This window comes from Ambystoma mexicanum, chromosome 6q, assembly GCF_040938575.1.
Source record: "Ambystoma mexicanum isolate Mex_15411 chromosome 6q, UKY_AmexF1_1, whole genome shotgun sequence".
Lineage (NCBI taxonomy): Eukaryota > Metazoa > Chordata > Amphibia > Caudata > Ambystomatidae > Ambystoma > Ambystoma mexicanum.
The window spans coordinates 882,646,809-882,664,709 of record NC_090937.1 but is presented as its reverse complement, the minus strand read 5'-3'; the positions used below and the strand labels follow the sequence as shown (position 1 = coordinate 882,664,709).

At 46.5% G+C, this 17,901-nt stretch overlaps 1 protein-coding gene across 4 annotated transcripts in view; it reads right to left on the bottom strand.

The window, feature by feature from the left end:
* AADAT (aminoadipate aminotransferase) overlaps positions 1-17,901 on the bottom strand; it is a 1,031,752-nt gene that overhangs the window by 611,774 nt on the left and 402,077 nt on the right. For all 4 annotated transcript variants that reach the window (XM_069631415.1, XM_069631412.1, XM_069631413.1 and 1 more), the window contains exon 4: positions 16,642-16,774. In XM_069631415.1, the coding sequence (XP_069487516.1) occupies positions 16,642-16,774 (133 nt within the window). The remainder of the gene's footprint in view (positions 1-16,641; positions 16,775-17,901) is intronic.

Here is a 17,901-nt window from a genome sequence, read left to right as displayed (position 1 = left end):
CCCTTGAACTGTGATCATTTGTGTCCGTCTATTCTCGATACCATGCCTTCCTTACAAGAGAGGAAAAGCAGCAGAGGGAGCCGCCAAGGAACAACGCCAGGGACCGGTGAGTGTCAGAGAGTGCTACTCGACGGCCGGGGCATTCCTAGACAGCTGCAAAGGTTTTTTGAATACTGAACTGAATAGAAACTTGAAATTAACCATATTGAATGCATATTGAATATCGAACTAAAGGGAAACTTAAAATTAAACATATTAAAGATTTGTTGAATGTCGAACTGAATGAAAACTTGCAATTAAGCTTACTGAATACACTTTATGGACAAAGCAAGTAGCAGAAGATAGTCAAAGCAAAAGTGCCAATATGAAAACAACTTATGAAAATGAGTGAAAGTAAGAAAAGGTGCCATAGAAAGGTGGGACAGGAATAAGACCACCACAAAGTGAGCTTTATGAATAAATGCAGTGCGGCAAGGCCAAAGACTGGCAAGAAGTGTGTGACACGTTACGACAGAGCCAAGGGGCTAACCATGAGAAATCATCGTGTAAACATTGCATAAAACGCTAAGAGGCCAACAAAGAGAAACAAAGGCAACTTGACTCTGTACACAGGGACCAGCATAAAAGAACCTGTGTGGGCTGAAGAGCATAGAGATCCTAGTTGCGCGACTGGTGGTGGGTGGACCGTGTGGTTTGACAACTGCGCCTAGACCAGGGAGCCCTGAATTATAAGAACCAACAACATTGTGGAATAAACCAAGGAGAGGCACTACAAGTGAACTGGTGATGTCATCCAGAAGGAGGGCCAGGTTGACCTTCAGTTGTGTAAAACATTTTGAACAGACTGAAACGAAGTTAAAATCTTGGGAAACCCCGAGACTCGAGGAGCTACAAGTATTGTCTTGAGAAACAAAGTATCAAGACCCTTTCTTTTGAAGGCAACCCCGAGGAGTGTGTGGAACTGTATAGCTTTGAACATGAGAAAGGTCATCTTTACACTTTTGTGGAACTTTCATAAACTTGGGGAAAGGGAGCTGAGAAAGAAGCTAGGAGCTGGAAGAAGCTCAGAACTTTGTGTTGATCGCCATTTCTTTGGTTATTGACATCCTTACACGTTGTTTAGATCTGGTTGTGAGGGCAAGCATAGGTTTTGGACACAGACAGACTTTTAAGTTGAATTCTTTGACTCAGACTTTCCTTCAGGTAAGGAAAGCCCACCTTAGTATAGGACCAAGTTAGGCCTTCTACCATCCTGACATGTGATTTAATAAAGTATTTTAGTTTGAACTTTGAATCTGTTGTCTGTGTTTTGCTTCAGGATGCCTTCAAAGGTCCAACAGACCAGTTGTGTTCTTGGGAGGAGGGGTGGAGGAAGATTCTCTGAATGGGCCAAAACTCTGGAATGCATTGCCCCTCGAACTAAGCAAAAAACCCTCATTAATACTGTTCTGGAAGGCTCCCAAAACTTGTTTCATCAGGAGAACTTATCACATCACGAATTCTGTTAATAAGATCTGCGCCTAAATGCAGTCAGTTCTGCCTGGTGTGTGGCATAAATGAATAAAAAATAAATAATTATTTCAAATTGCCTTCCTCTGTGGACTCTGTACTTTGCCTTTATTTTAGGATATCATTTTATACCTGTGGTCTTCAAGAGTAGGAAAACTAGCATGGAAAGACTGTAGAACTCTGACCTTTTGATTAGAAACCCCTGCACGGACTACCTACTCCGGCTCCATACACTGTTTTGCTTAGGTATTCCTCCTCTTAAGTTACTCATATCCTGTAAGACTGGGGTGTGCAATGTCTGGCTCTACAGCTGTTTTGGACTACAACACCCACCAGCAGAAGACAGTATAGACAATGAATGGTTAGGGATCATGGGAATCGTAGTCCAAAACATCTGGCAAGGCATAGGTTGCAGACCCCTGCAGTAGGTCATACTCCAACCCCTCATTGTTAATAATCCTAAATAAAGGCCATCCATCATAGAATAAGGGGTCCATGCTGCATTTTTTGCTTATTGTGTGTAATTGTACTATTCAGACCGGTGACAACTGCAAGAGAATTACTTAAAACCTGCAAATACCATTTCTAGTAAATCATGTACGTATATGGTGCACCATGACAGATCTCTCCCACTTGTAAGCACTGTAAGAACAGGCATTATACACTTAATGGTGGCCTTGGAAGGATGACCACTGGATGTGAACTTGTGTTGAATGTTACACACATCGGAGGAAAACCCGGAAACAACCAAGTTATCTGTCGAGTATCATAGGACAGCTCACTAGTTTATTAAACAATTGCTTCTTTCAAATGAGACAACTATGAAATATATAGACAGTATGCAGGCAGTATTGTGACCTTCATAGCATGTGACAGCATAAAACAAAAGATTTGTCGGTGATAGAGCTCATGTATCATCCTTCTTCAGACCCTGACCCCACATATGAATAGCAAAGCTCCTTGAAATGATTATAGTTGCTAACTGGCTCCATATCATTTATCCACTCCAGGTTTACTGCCGACTACGTTTTGCATGCTGGGTCTTGTAGTTTTGTTTATTCAATTCCAAGTATGAACGTAAAAGTACACACATGTGGAGGAGGGTAAGCAAAAGGGCCCAGATGTCCTATACTAGTACTCATTTTCTGATGCTGTAAATTATGTATGGTGGATCAGATGGGGTGGCGGATTGAGAGATCGCAATCTGTGCCCTACCTCATTCCTCAATCATTCCTAAAAGTATCACGCATTATGTCCAGGAAAAAGATCACCAATGTCCTTGATAAGGTTGCTTCCAGTTTTCCTTCTTTCTAAAATGAGATGCATGTAAAAATCTTGCAAAGAAACCCATGTTCCTACGATATACTTGAATTTTTTTTATTGAACTGCTTTTTTTGTAAGAAATAACCAGGTAGTAGTATGTGAACCTATCACCGAGTGGGTCCTGTTTTTCAATTTTTGTGAATGTATTTAAGACCCCTAAACGAATGCCTAAATACAAATCAATGCCACAGTTAAGTTATTTCTAAACATTAGTCATCCAGCTATTTAGTAGCATGTGTCTGCTTTTCATGCTTGTGCTCTCTTCCACATTCTTGCCATGGGGGACCAGTCAGATGTCGAAGAATAAGAGTGCTACTATGAAAAGGTAAGCTTAGGGCCTGCCACAGGCTGTGCTGTTCACATACAGAGACCTCCACATCTACCTGGCAATCCCACGTCAGGTATGAAATTCAGCCAGTCCAACAATTGCCAACAACCAGGGCCGGGCCTGGGGATAACTCAGAAGCAACGCACTCGCCTTGAAATCAAGACGACGCAGAGCAACACAGGTTCGATACCTGGGTCCGCGGTTAGAGACCTCTGGCTATTTAGCGTGTTAAAAAATTCAATAAAACCACTGACAGGAATCTGAACTTGTCAAGGTGTGATGGCGACCCCTCTGAACCAGGGTCGAAGGGCCCAATAGGATTTTCACAGCGCTAGTGCTACCTAGATGCATGTTCTGGGAGTTGGAAGGATCCCCAGTCTGTGCCCCTTTTACTTGTAAATTAACAAGGGGGGGTCCTGGGAGTCCCTGTGCCAGACATTCATCCTGGTTACGAGAGATTTACCCAGAGTCTTTAGCTCACTATCTTTCACAGAGAAGAAATATCCCAAACATATCAGTCTTTACCTTGCCCTGGGGCAGTGCAGCACCAAAATGCTAGGCAATTCTCCTCTGAACAAGAGGACCAGCAGCATCCCCAGACACGTGTTTCGGTCTGGTTGGACCTCATCAGTAGGGTGGATCTGTGCCTCTCTAAGAATAGTGAGCAAGGGGTCCTGGATTCCCCTAGTAACTTGGGGTGAGACCCAAAGTTACCTAAATATGCAAATTAACATGGGGGGTCCTGGGAGTCCCCCTGCCAGACATTCGTCCTAGTTACGAGAGACTTACCCTTTTCTATGCTGGCCAGTTTTTCTATTTGTACAGTAGGACTACATCACGCAGAGGGTCTGACCATGAAGGACAGAGCAAGCAATCCAAACAAGCGAGAGCACAAGGAACTGGAGGACGGCAAAGCGATCTTTAAGGCAAACTGGCAATCTCAGGCTTTAAGTGACAAGAATGTGTCAGTTCTCTTACATGCAGTCGAACCACAGAGCAGTCTGCACATCAAATCAGCACCCAAGGCGCTAAGCACAATATGAACTGCAGCAGTAGCCACTTAGACGCTATATATCTTGCTACGAAATGTGACATTGATTTGAGTAGGCTACCATTTCCAAATGAAGGTGGACCAGCATACAGGAAGGAGGACGAGCTAAAACCCCCCTTTATGTTTCCTCGCCTATACCCTGGCCTATGGAGAGACAGAAGCCAGCAGTTGGCTAGTGGTACCAGCTGAGAGAGAGAACAAAGGGAGGGATACAAAGGAGGATTAAAAGAGGACCAGGAAACAATAAGGTGTAGGTTGTTCAGGAGAATTCCAGGAGGGAGAAGGAAGGCCCAAAGACCAGGCAGAGGAAGGACTTGCAGAGGAGCATGACGAAGATTTGCTGAAGGAGTGTGCAAGGTAAGGTATTGGTTGGTGAGAGAAAGTGGTATTGTGTGCGAGTGTTCGTGCCATGTGTGTGAACAGGCTAATCGAGGTTCAATGAGAGTAACTGGGAAGGTTAGTGAGTGAAAAGAGAGTGAGGGAACAGATGTGGGTGGAGTGTAGAGACAGTAGTAGTGCAGAGAGGGGGAGAGTCATAGTGTGTGCAGAGAGGGGAGAGTAATAGTGCAGAGGGGGAGTAATAGTGCAGAGAGGGAGAGAATAATAATGAAGAGAGGGGGAGAGTAATACTGCAGAGAGGGGGACTAAGTGCAGAGAGGAAGAGAGCAATCGTGCAGACAGGGCGGGAGAGCTATCGTGCAGACAGGGCGGAAGAGCTATCGTGCAGACAGGGCGGGAGAGCTATCGTGCAGACAGGGCGGGAGAGCAATAGCGCAGAGAGGGGGAGAGCAATAGCGCAGAGAGGGGGAGAGCAATAGCGCAGAGAGGGGGAGAGCAATAGCGCAGAGAGGGGGAGAGCAATAGCTCAGAGAGGGGGAGAGCAATAGCGCAGAGAGGGGGAGAGCAATAGCGCAGAGAGGGGGGAGAGCAATAGCGCAGAGAGGGGGGGAGCAATAGCGCAGAGAGGGGGGAGAGCAATAGCGCAAAGAGGGGGGAGAGTAATAGCGCAGAGAGGGGGGAGAGTAATAGCGCAGAGAGGGGGGGAGAGTAATAGCGCAGAGAGGGGGGAGAGTAATAGCGCAGAGAGGGGGGAGAGTAATAGCGCAGAGAGGGGGGAGAGTAATAGCGCAGAGAGGGGGAGAGTAATAGCGCAGAGAGGGGGAGAGTAATAGCGCAGAGAGGGGGAGAGTAATAGCGCAGAGAGGGGGGGAGAGTAATAGTGTGCAGAGGGAGAGTAATAGTGCGCAGAGGGAGAGTAATAGTGCCCGGGAGGGGGAGAGTAATACGTCTGTTGAGGGGGAGAGCAATAGTGAAGAGAGGGGGAGAACAATGGTGCAGAGAGGGAGAGAGCAATCGCGCAGAGAGGGAGAGAGCAATCGTGCAGAGAGGGAGAGAGCAGGAGCAATCGTGCAGAGAGGGAGAGAGCAATCGTGCAGAGAGGGAGAGAGCAATTGTGCAGACATGGCGGGAGAGCTATTGTGCAGAGAGAGGGGGAGAGCAATTGTGCAGAGGTGGAGAGCAATAGCGCAGCGAGGGGGAGAGTAATAGCGCAGAGAGGGGGGAGAGTAATAGTGCGCAGAGGGAGAGTAATAGTGCCCGGGAGGGGGAGAGTAATACGTCTGTTGAGGGGGAGAGCAATAGTGCAGAGAGGGGGAGAACAATCGTGCAGAGAGGGAGAGAGCAATCGTGCAGAGAGGGAGAGAGCAATCGTGCAGAGAGGGAGAGAGCAACCGTGCAGAGAGGGAGAGAGCAATCGTGCAGACATGGCGGGAGAGCTATCGTGCAGAGAGAGGGGGAGAGCTATCGTGCAGAGAGAGGGGGAGAGCAATTGTGCAGAGGTGGAGAGCAATAGCGCAGAGAGGGGGAGAGCAATAGCGCAGAGAGGGGGAGAGCAATAGCGCAGAGAGGGGGAGAGCAATAGCGCAGAGAGGGGGAGAGCAATAGCGCAGAGAGGGGGAGAGCAATAGCGCAGAGAGGGGGAGAGCAATAGCGCAGAGAGGGGGAGAGCAATAGCGCAGAGAGGGGGAGAGCAATAGCGCAGAGAGGGGGAGAGCAATAGCGCAGAGAGGGGGGAGTAATAGTGCAGAGAGGGGGGAGTAATAGTGCAAATTGTGTGGAGAGGGACGAGAGTAATAGTGTGGAGAGGGACGAGAGTAATAGTGTGGAGAGGGGGAGAGTAATAGTTCCCAGGAGGGAGAGAATAATAGTGCCCGGGAGGGGGTGAATAATAGTGCCCGGGAGGGGGAGAATAATAGTGCCCGGGAGGGGGAGAAGAAAAGTGCCCGGGAGGGGGAGAAGAAAAGTGCCCGGGAGGGGGAGAAGAAAAGTGCCCGGGAGGGGGTGAATAATAGCGCCCGGGAGGGGGTGAATAATAGCGCCCGGGAGGGGGTGAATAATAGCGCCCGGGAGGGGGTGAATAATAGCGCCCGGGAGGGGGTGAGTAATAGTGCCCGGGAGGGGGTGAGTAATACTGCCGCGAGAGGGAGGATAATATCGCCCGGGAGGGGGAGAGGAATAGTGCCTGGGAGGGGGAGAGGAATAGTGCAGAGGGTGGTGGTGAGTAATAGTGTGCAGCGAGGGTAGTAATAGTGTGCAGAGGGTGAGAATAAGAGTGCAGGGACAGGGAGAGAAATGGTGCAGAGAGGGGGAGTAATAGTGCTGGGATAGAAGTAGGGAGGGCAGAAGATTAGGAGCAAGGAAGAGATCATCAGAGGGACAGAATGGAAAAGCAAGAAAGGGACAAAGGTGAGTGGAAGAAAGAAAGGGAGGGGTGTAGAAGGAAGGGAGAGGAAGAATAGAACATCATGGCTAGGAGTATAAGATTATGCAACAAAGAGACTAAGTGAGACCTGAGTGTTTGAAAGGTACAGCACTTCATGCACTACTTGCATTGTAGGCCTAGGTTAGGATTCACCTAGATTGTTTCCAGAATATGAGAGAAAAAAAGGGCGTTTGCATAAAGGCTATCACAACCAGCAAGTCAGTGGTTAGTCAGTAGGGGTTACCGATCTCTAGTGACGATCATGGGGTTGAGGGAAATCTGGGCTAGGGAGGGAACTGCCCAGGGAAGACGAGAGCCTGATGGATGGCCCTTAGTCAGCCCCTTCACAATTACATCAATAAAAACCCTGAAATGTCATTGAGAGTGGTGACTTACTGACTAAGCTGTTTCTATACTTAGTGAGAGTTATTTTGCACATTATAACCTTGCTGGCTGCACACAGTGGCGGCAAGTATGTGTGGGTGTCATGGGGCATACGCCACCACCCCCTTATTTCTACACTGGGTAAAAGATGTAAGGTTTGATTTAGAAACATAAATCTTTCATAGAGAGCAGCACCTGCTCTGCCCCAATGGCAAAATGAACATGTGCATGGGATTCTAGCATAGGCTTGAGCTTCTTTGAGGAGCTTGGGAGGGGTGGTGGTGGGCAAAATGACATTTTGAATAAATGTGTATAACCAAAACTATGACTCCTCTGTGTCCGAGTCTCATTCCTGGCTTCTCACAGTGCTCATCAAAGTCCAAAAGACATAGTCCTCTTTCCATATCCTAATATCTAACTGGCTCTACCACTTAGGGGAATACAACAGAAATAAGGCGGCCGGAGCAATAGCCTCTGTCCTAGCTTTTACCTGGTCCCACACAAAGGTTCATGATAAGTAGATACATTTCTTGCAGTACAGTCCTCAGCAATTTCTGCAGGTTCGCTATGCCAGGTTTAAGTCATGACAAAGATTTCATATGGTTCCCTTTTCTCAGGAAAGGCAACACTTGCTGAACACAGTTCCACCATTTCTCAAATGAGGATTGACAGTGTCCTGTGCACTGCAGGTTCTCTCTCGTCCCAGTTCTGTTCACTGTATCTCATATCTTCAGGACTTCCCAAAGTCCTCTGGCCCACCAACAGGCTTGTTTTAACAGGGCCTCAGGAGGTCCTCTGCTAGATTGGGTTTCCGGGCTCCCATAACCCTTCTGGGTTCGTGCCCCTCAACAGTGTTACCTCTTCAGGAGAGTTTGCTTCCATTCCTCTGCCCGGCAGTTGTCGTACATCTTACCTCAGAGATCGGGGATCCAACTTGTCTGCTGCAGTCTGGTCTCTGCGTTTTAACAGGTCCACCAAAGCTTCTGTGTGGTCACACCAACAGGAGAGACTGTCTCTTTACAGTCTTCGAGAATCCAAGGTCAGGTAGAGAGAGGGTTGGTCAGGACGCCAGCCTTCTGGCATCTTGCTAGTTATCAGAATGTCTTCCACGCTACCGCTGGCTCTGCAATCTAGCCTGGCTCTGCCCATCCGGGACTTCCTCCCGTCAAAAGCTTGCCTCTGCTTAGGATTCTCTCTCCTCCATTCCAAGTTATTCATTCTTTTATGTACGTCATCACAAATAAAACGGTTTTTTTGTTGCTCTCTGAATGGGGAGTTCAGGTGGGATCCAGTGTTACCTGAAGTCAAAGATGGAAGAAGTGCCACTGTTTGGTGGATTCAAAAGAGAAGTAATAACAGTCTTTTCCATTCCCCCGTAGGCATACAATGTATGCTGGATGGGGAGTTTCTTACCGGAATGGAAGTCCTTGTCCTCAAGGGGGGGGGGGGAGTCATTCCCTGTGAGGTCCCACTTGCCCCGACCCCCTAGGGAGGGTCTTGCTTAGTGGGCTCACCTCCCTGGGCTCAAAGTGGGTGGCACCCCTCTGGGAAGGGATGACTAGTCCAGATTTGTCACAGTAGCTGTGGACATGATGCACTCCATGCACTTAGTATTGTGAGGTAATGCCATGGCTGGCCTGTCTTGTGGACATATGAGTGCAGCTGAGAAGTTGGATGTCCTAGTAAGAAGTACAACAACTGCTGAACCTTTCATCACAACTCCCTAAATCTCAGACACATGAAGGGGTTTTTGTAAACTGTCAGTGTGGGTAAAGTGCGACATTGCACACACCTGCCAGGGCCTACCCTTGCTTGCCCTGTTTGAGTAATATATGTGCCTCTCACATCCTGCCAATCTGCCGCAAGACTGGTATTGATGTAGATCCCACTGACATTATCAGCTGTATTCATCCACGTGTTTCCACAGGCATGGTTGCAGAATGTGGATGGGAACATTTTCCCTTACTTCCAGCTCTGTGGCATTACCCAAAATGTTCTTTTGGTTGAGATAACAGAGTTGAGAGGGATTTGAGGGAATATCTACAGATAAGGTTGTTGGGCAGACACTCGAGAGGTGATGCAGATTAAATCCACATCATTCCTCCAACACACAGAGAACACACGTATGTGGGCCTCATCACGAGTTGGGCGGTAGCCCTTAAATGTGCTGGTAACGCTATTACTGCTGCCTTCACAAGTTGGGCGCTTAATAGGCTGTGTTACCTCCAGCTTTTTGCTGGAGGTGAAAATCCCATTTAGCGCCCTGTTTTCGACACAATTACTGCCTGCTGTATTAGCTCTGAAACGGAGTGGAAAACACTTCAGACTGGGATCCAACAGGTTTTACACGCTAGTTAGCAATCATTTATTTTAAATGCACTTCTTACACAAAAGCAAAAATAGAGCTAGTCGCATGGCAAAGCACTTATTTGGCGGTTTGCAGGAGTGTTGAGGAATGTTTGCGTTGGGGGGGTTGAAGGGGCGTTTGCTTGCTTGTGCACACACACTAAGGATGGTGTGAAGTTGGCCCTTTGGAGCAGTTGCAGGAATGCGGATCTCAGTTTCAGGCTCCTTCTTCCACACGTCCGAGAGATCTTGCTGCACATTCCTATGGATTTCAAAATCTTCCTGCAGGTGCCCTGTGGTGTCCTAGTTCATGTTGGTCCCTGGCATTTGCCTTGAATCATGCATAAAACGGCAGGGGCCAAATACAATACTCGGATGTACTTTCTGCCAATGAGTGTCAACGCTCCTTCAATACTTGCTTTTACAAACATTGTTGGCTTTTTGTCATGCCTCCAGGTATGCTTGCACAGAGGAGTGCACAATACACAACTGTGCATGCAGTGGATATTTTCTCACTGTGTTTGCCAAGTTACTTCCACATTTCTCCTTAGAAACCTCTGGGTATTAAGCACGTTATAAATATCATATCATATCATGGCTTCTTGTATGTAGCTATGCACCCACCTAGACTGTGCTGGTGGAGGAATGCATACAAATATGAAACTTGGGATAGCACTATTGGGTGTGAATTGCATGTACATGGGACACCGTGTCTGGGACTGCACCAGAGGTTTTTGGTGGCTAAAGTGAATTTCCCCTGTGTGGCCCAAGTATGCCAAAAAAGGCATCACTGCAATGCAAAAGGCACTTTGGTCAGGCACAGGAGTGTTGCTGGCATTATGCTATTGAGACATTTACCAACCTGGAGTCAACATCTGACCCACTGCTTTGACTAGGAGACAGTAGTCCCAAAACATGTGTGGGCCCTTATCAGGGACACATCTTTATTTGTATGATATGGCATTTATAACACGCCTATACACAAGTGTTTCATACACTGAGGATTGGCCTCATCAATGGCAGTTGGTTTCAGGGTAGCTGTTTAGTTTAGCTTTTACTCTCAACTGCATGCACAACTGGCAATGAGGAATTTTCAAACTCGCACAGTATTAACATCAAAACATGGCTTCTTTTACTGTATGTGCGCTGTGTACTCACCTTCAACTCCAGGCTCAACGCCTCCAAACCGAGGCTCAACGCCTCAGACTACCTCCAGACCGCTTATGTCCATCACAGTGCTGGCCTGCAGCTCTCACAACTACAGCTCCACCTCTGACGGTGGTTTGCTACCTCCTGGGGCCAAGCGCTTCTTCCAATGGTTGACACCCAGCTTGAGGACATACCTCCATAGGACCTGGACGCAGTTCTGGATTTGGGGTAGGGTGCTCCAGGTGGGAGCGACAGCATTAATCTGGATGAGAATGGGTTCCTAGATCTTTTGCATTGGCTGCCTGACAACATCTAGTGGCCAGGGTGTATGAGGCATAGTGCCTCCAAAAATACACCTTCCACTCGACTTTTAGCTCATCCTCAGTGAACTTGGGCCGGCAAGACTAGGCCATGATCCTGGTGGGTGCCTGGAGTAGTAGGGCAAACGGCAAGCTGGTCTGGTGCATAGTGGGATTCAGGTCGGGGTTGCAGAAGTGGGGAATTAGTTGTACTGGGGTCAGAATGACTGAGGAGGTGTGTAGTGATTAGATTTCTTTGTTGCTTGTGCAGAAGGAGCAGAATGCTAAGTGAGTGACACAGAATCTTGGTTGTGAGAATGTTGATGTATGATTCAAGGGTTCTATGTTGAGAGATGTAAGCCTACCTAGGAGGATGCAGGTGTATGTTGCCCTGAACCCAGATGTACTTGACCTTATAGGATTATCACAATGTACTGGAACTTAATTAAAGAAATTGCTGGAACTTCACCTGAAGTCAGAGTCATCTGTGGGGAACCCAGAACCCTACATTGGCGACGAGGATGCAGGCTGTGCTGGGGGGACAGCATTGAAGATGGCACATACACCTCCCCCAACCCAAGAAGGAGACCCTCCCAGGTAGGGCGAGCGTAGCGCTTAATGCTGTAGGCGCAGAAGGGCCCAGCGCAAGGGGCACAGGCGCAGAAAGTAAGGGGCTGCGCCAGAGCCTGGGGCTAGCTGGCCTGTCACTAGTAAGACAGGTCAAGCACAGAGGAAATCAAGAGACTGAGAAAGGGCTCAGGGCCCAGAGACTGGTATAAGGAGTGTAGTAACCCAGGCTGCAGCATGGAGGGCTAGGTGCCCAAGGCAGTAGCAATTTGAAGAGGTCTGGCGTCTAGTTACGCTTGGATAATGAGGAAGCCATGCTGTGCAGCTGTGGGCTTGGAGCCCAGGGCAGTAGCATCAGAAGAGGTTGGGAACCTACGCTGCGCCTAGATGTTAAATGGAAGATTGGTGGCTAATGTGCAAAGCGTCTGGAGCAGAGGAGGGTCCTGGGAGCCATTCCAGCGTTTGAGGGGGTTTGGACACTGTACCTGCACCTAAGAGACTTGTAGCCTGTGAATACACTTGGGGGCTTGGAGCCCATGGCATTGCAGGAGGGGCATAGTGCCCAAGTCAGCACTTGCAGTGCTTGGATGGGCTGGGAGCCCATGGTACAACATTGGAGGGGCGTGGAGCCAGTCCAAATGAGATTTTGCTGACAATTAGAAAAAGTTGTACCTGAAAGGTTCACAGGATCCATGAGCTGGATGATGCTGTGTAGCTGTGAGCGTTTTGTCTTTTGGGAGTGGCTCCTGGAGGCGTTGTGGTGCTTGTTTGCTGCTGTGTCTCCGCTCAGTGTTGCCTTTTATTTCAAGGAGTTGAAGAAGCAATAGATGCAAATTGCCAAAATGGATATTTCAGAGGTACTTTGAGTTAAAGGGGTGGACACCTGAGTGGGGCCGTGTCCCCGAAGGTATTGTTATTAAAAGACGTGGACAGCAGTAGCAAGAAACAGAATGTTTTGCTTTCTTTGCCTTTGAGATTTTGTATATTGTGGTATAACAAAGAAAGTTCACTGGTGATAGATGTTATGTGAGGCTTGTTTTTGATTTAGACATCCATGTGTGTAGCTGCGAGAGAGAGTGAAAGCAAGAAGTGGGAATGTCGTAGCCTATGTTAACACAATACAGGTTGAAATGCAATTTTATGTGAATTACATGGTAGATTGGAAATGAGTATAGCAATGTTGTTTAATGGATAATATATGCGTTTGCTGTACTAACACATTTTTTTTTTCAGGTTGCCCATTTTTTTAAGAATGGGTAAACGTAGTAATGCATTGGAATAATATTTGTTTCCACAGCTGGACTTTAAAGTGAAGTGAAGTGGTTTGGTCAGAATTTCAAAATAGGTTGTGGAAGAGTTTTACTGCACTATTATTTTTCCACATGTGGGACTGTTCAAAGGACTTTTATGCATTATTTTTGGGGAAGGAATTTTTTTGTGCCTATTTTTATAGAGCATATGTACTATTGTAGGAGAACCAAATAACTTAGAATTTTTAAAAATGTTAAGAATTTACAGTGTAGAAATAATTTGGCAGTGATGTTAATATTTGGTAACAATGTTTTGAGAGGGCAGTGTGGGGATATGCATGTCTGAGTAATTGTGGTGTGCTAGGTATTTAACATTTTGGCGATTTTATAGCTGTGTGCTTGTATGAATTAGAGTGTGTGGTGTAAATGATTAATCGCAGCAGTGGTGTTAGTTAGGTTGTTTTGAGGAACACAGGTAACGAATAAGGGGTAGCAATATCACACTGGTTGTGTTCAATGGGTGTTGTTTTACCCGGACGTTCGGAATGTCCAGCCTGATTTTTTTAGTGTGAGGTGCACATCTTAGTGTTAGTTTTAGTGGCTGCAGGGATTTGAGTAGATGTGGTTGTTTAGGTGACTGTGGTGTTTCTAGTTGTGTGGGATGTATTTTCATGCTTACTCATTCAGTGGTTGAGGTTTGTCAGGTGGACCATTTGAATACAGGTGACGAATTCGGGGTGGCGGCATAGGCAATTGCTGTGCACGTGTTGTGTTGTTTTGTTGTTTACTCGGGTGTTTGGAATACCCAGCCTTGTTCATTGGTGCGTGATTCAGTGAATTAGTTTGGAGCTAGGTTAGTGATGTGGTGTGAGTTAGCATGGGTTGTGTGTTGTCGTGTGGTAGAGGAGGCAAGACTATTGATTTTCCTGAGGTATAGATTGTAAGTGGTGCAATTGTTTATGGTAGTGTCTTTCCCTTACTTGGTAGAAAAGAGGAGGGGCATTGTAGTTGGTGTCATCGTACCATTTCTATCGGGGATGCTTTCAGGTTCTGGATGTAGTCTTAGTTCTAGCGGTAGGGATGTACGCGCATGGAATTTTAGTGTGTGGATGCATTGTGTTTCGTGTATGTGATGTTTGGCTGGTGTGTCTGTTGTGTGTTAGGAAGGGAGATATGTAGTAGTTAGGTTTCTTTGTTGCTTGTGCAGAAGGAGCAGAATGCAAAGTGAGGTACACAGAATCTTGGTTGTGAGAATGTTGATGTATGAATCAAGGGTTCTGTGTTGGGAGTTGAGAGATGTAAGCCTACCTGGGAGGATGCAAGTGTATGTTGCCCTGAACCCAGATGTACTTGACCTTATAGGATTATCACAATGTACTGGAACTTAATTAAAGAAGTTGCTGGAACTTCACCTGAGGTCAGAGTCATCTGTGGGGAACCCAGAACTCTACAAGGTGCTTCGGGGGCAAGCCTGTGAGGTTGTAGGGAGCTGGGGCTGGAAACTGGTCCCAGAAGCAGGGGTGAGAGGAGTAAGAGGGAGACATCAGTCAGAAATGCGGTTGCTGGGGCCAGAGAAAGTGGCAGTGGTGTACAGGGTAGTTAATATAGTTGTAAATAACCCATCATATTAGAGGGCAGAGAAAGTGGCAGTGGTGTATAGGGTAGTTAATGTAGTTGGCTGGGCCAATGGGGGCATTGGCAGTCAAGGGGTTGGGGGTGCAATGCAGTAGAGGGGGGGGCAGTAACAGTCACTAATTTGATTGGTTGATATTTTATTTCTATCGCGCTCGTACCCAAGTGTTTCAAAGCGCGGCAAGGGAGGGGAACAGGGGAGAACAAAACAGCAATCTTACAATCTTACTAGGCCCAGTGACATTGAGAACTCGCAAGTGCATGGGAGAGGGGGGAGGGGAAAAGTGCATGGAAGGGGGGAGAGGTGGAAAGTGCGAAGCAGAGGAGAAACAGATAAATAACAATAAATAAATAATAAAGGCAACAAACAGTGGTAATGCAGCCAGCAATTTGCAAGTGCTAGGTTTAAGGCAGCAGACAGGGTAGGTCCGATAAGTGCATGAAGAAAAAGGGGGGGCTGTATGGGTACAGATACAGACCCCAGTGCAAGGTGTGGCCCGGAGGCAGTGCGGGAGGGTGACAGGATGAGCCCAAAAGACAGAGGGTGGCCAGGTGCACGGTGCCAAGAGAGAACAGATCAGCAGGGGAGAGGGGGAGCGAAGGCAGAAGAAAAGAGGAAGGTCTTGAGGTGCTTCCGGAACCGGAGATGGTTCTCCTCAAGTTTTAGAGTGGCAGGGAGGCTGTTCCAGAGGGAAGCCCCAGCCGCAGACAGATCTACCCTCAGCTCGTTTCTTAGAAAAACGACTGACCCTGAGTTGAGTTGGAGGTAAAGGAGCGAAGAGCTCGAGAGGGGAGGTATTTGCGGAGGGATAGCTGAAGGTATTTTGGACCGAGGCCCCAGAAAGCCTTGTGGACAATGCAGAGGGTTTTGAATTTAATCCTTGCATCCACTGGGAGCCAGTGAAGAGATTGCAGAGCTGGAGAGATACGATCCCAGGGCTTGAGGCCAAGGACAAGTCTCACAGTCCTGTTCTGGATTAGTTGCAGAGGGCAAAGAGTAGAGGCAGGTGGATTTAGAAAGAGGCTGTTACAATAGTCCAAGCTAGAGAGAACCAGAGCTTGAGATCCCATGAGCTTCTGGGGGAAGGAGAGGAAAGGCAGAGTACCTCTGAGGAGGTGCAGTCGGAAATTTGACTTTTTAGAGACCTCAGAGATGTGGGCGGGACAAAACACAGTTAAGAGGGGCCAGGGTGTCACGGAAGTAGGCAAGAGTGGGCACTAGAGGGCAATGGGGTAGAAAGGTGGTGCCAAAGAAGTGATGGGGCAGTCATGGTGGGTGAGGGGCCCAGCAGCAGGAGTAGGGCAGAGCATGGCTCAAGGGGTGTTTCTTTTTATTTTAATAATGGGTGGAGTGGGTGGTTTGTCCTGGGGCTGTAGATGTGATGCTTTGGGGTGGGGGACAGCTCCACTAGCCACTACTGGCTTTGCTTTGAAGCATACTCAGAAGCACATAAGACGCATGCCACTTCTTTATGTGGCATAAAGACAAGGACACTACGCACCACTTCTATGCTGTGTGCGGCTATGCAGGATACAAAAGCCAAGTAATGCTTACAATTATGTAAATGAGGTGTTAAAACTGCATGCTCTGGAAAATGTTCACCACACTGTGTGGCAACCCGGAATTTTGTTGAATACATACATTGTAACGTTAACTTAAAGCTTAGCAATTGTACAACTGGTTTAGTTCCAAACATTGTACTTCTTCATAAAAGGGAAACCTGCTTGTCACAAACTACAAGTTCATTAAGCAAAGGCAAATTAATAAAACAAAATCATCTTCATAACGGGTCTCAAAACCTTTAAATCCTCAATTTCGGCTAACGACAGAACAAATAAATTAAATAGACTGACTGGTAAATGTGAATACTTATGCATCCAAATGACAAACACATTCATTTATATGATATAAAAAGAAACTATTATATTACCCATTTCATAGACAAAAACAAGTGAATTACTCAGACCAAGCCCTAGATATCACAGCACCTTAACTTTATGTACACCTCATGATTCCTTAACTTTAGTGCATTCACGGTTACCTTGCTCAATCCCTCCTGGCTTCCACAAGTGACACATAGTTCCATTTTCCCTTTTTCAGGACTATAATCAACATTTGGTGGGTTATGGATTGTTTTTTGTAGCTCTTTCAACCAGGATACCAGCTCTGGGATGCTGGAATACAAAAATGCCATTTAATTATTCACAATGAATGCTGCACAGGACAGGATGCAAGCAAACCAAACAAGATTATTTTTGCACAAACGCAAAAGGCAAAAAGCACAACGGGGATACTACGGAAAACACCACATGTAAATTAAGCACAAATATCAGATATGGTAAATATGTAAAATTAAGCCGCTCAGATGTATGGGTCCACAGAATTTATCAGCTTCCAACATTTCCAAGTGTCCTTTGAATACAGTTTATTGCAAATACTAACGCACAAGGGGTAAAACTTTGGAGTGCCACTGATGATGGAAAGCATCTCCAAAGGTGTGAGAGGCATTGTTAAAAAGCGCTCATTATTGGATTGCACATTTTGCTTGCTGCCATGTTTAAGAGAATGCGTTTGAGAAAGTTTAAATAAACGTGAATGAGCCTGGGAACATTTTGTTTTTATAAAGCAACAGAATTTATCAGCTGCCAACATTTCAAAGTGTCTTTAAATACAGTTTATTAAAAATACTAAAGCAAAAGGGCTCCAATTTCGGAGTGCCACAGGTTATAAAAGAGGAATACAGCAGGTCACAGAATGTATATTGGAATCATAGGATTGCGATGTTCTAGGGTAACAGTGCATGCAATATGTTATACATATAAGAACCACGCCTGTGTACCAAAACAATAATTCTCACAACTATTAAACTGAAAAGGGAACTGGATTTCTAAAAATTTAATTATAATTCGGATAGCATGTGTACAGAAAATGCATTTACAGTAAAAATGTGATTCATATTCCAGGACCATCTTTAATCTGTGTTTTTCAGTACTAAATGTAAATGTAAGGCCTTCTGCTTCTGTATGCAAAGAAACTTCATAGAATTTCAATGAAGTTTTTGCAGAGGTTTCATTTTAACCAAATGTGATGTATGATCATACAGGAACATTTCGTTACATATATTTCACTTGGAATCCTTATATTTGAGATTCAATGTGGCCTGCATAAGTCTTGTGATTGAAGGGCGAGTCCGAAACTGCGTAAATGGGGAACTTGAAACCCTCTGCAGGTTCAACTTCTCAGGACTACTGTTACGCTCACCTGGCTCCCACAGGGGCATCGGTCGGACCCGGACTGCTGC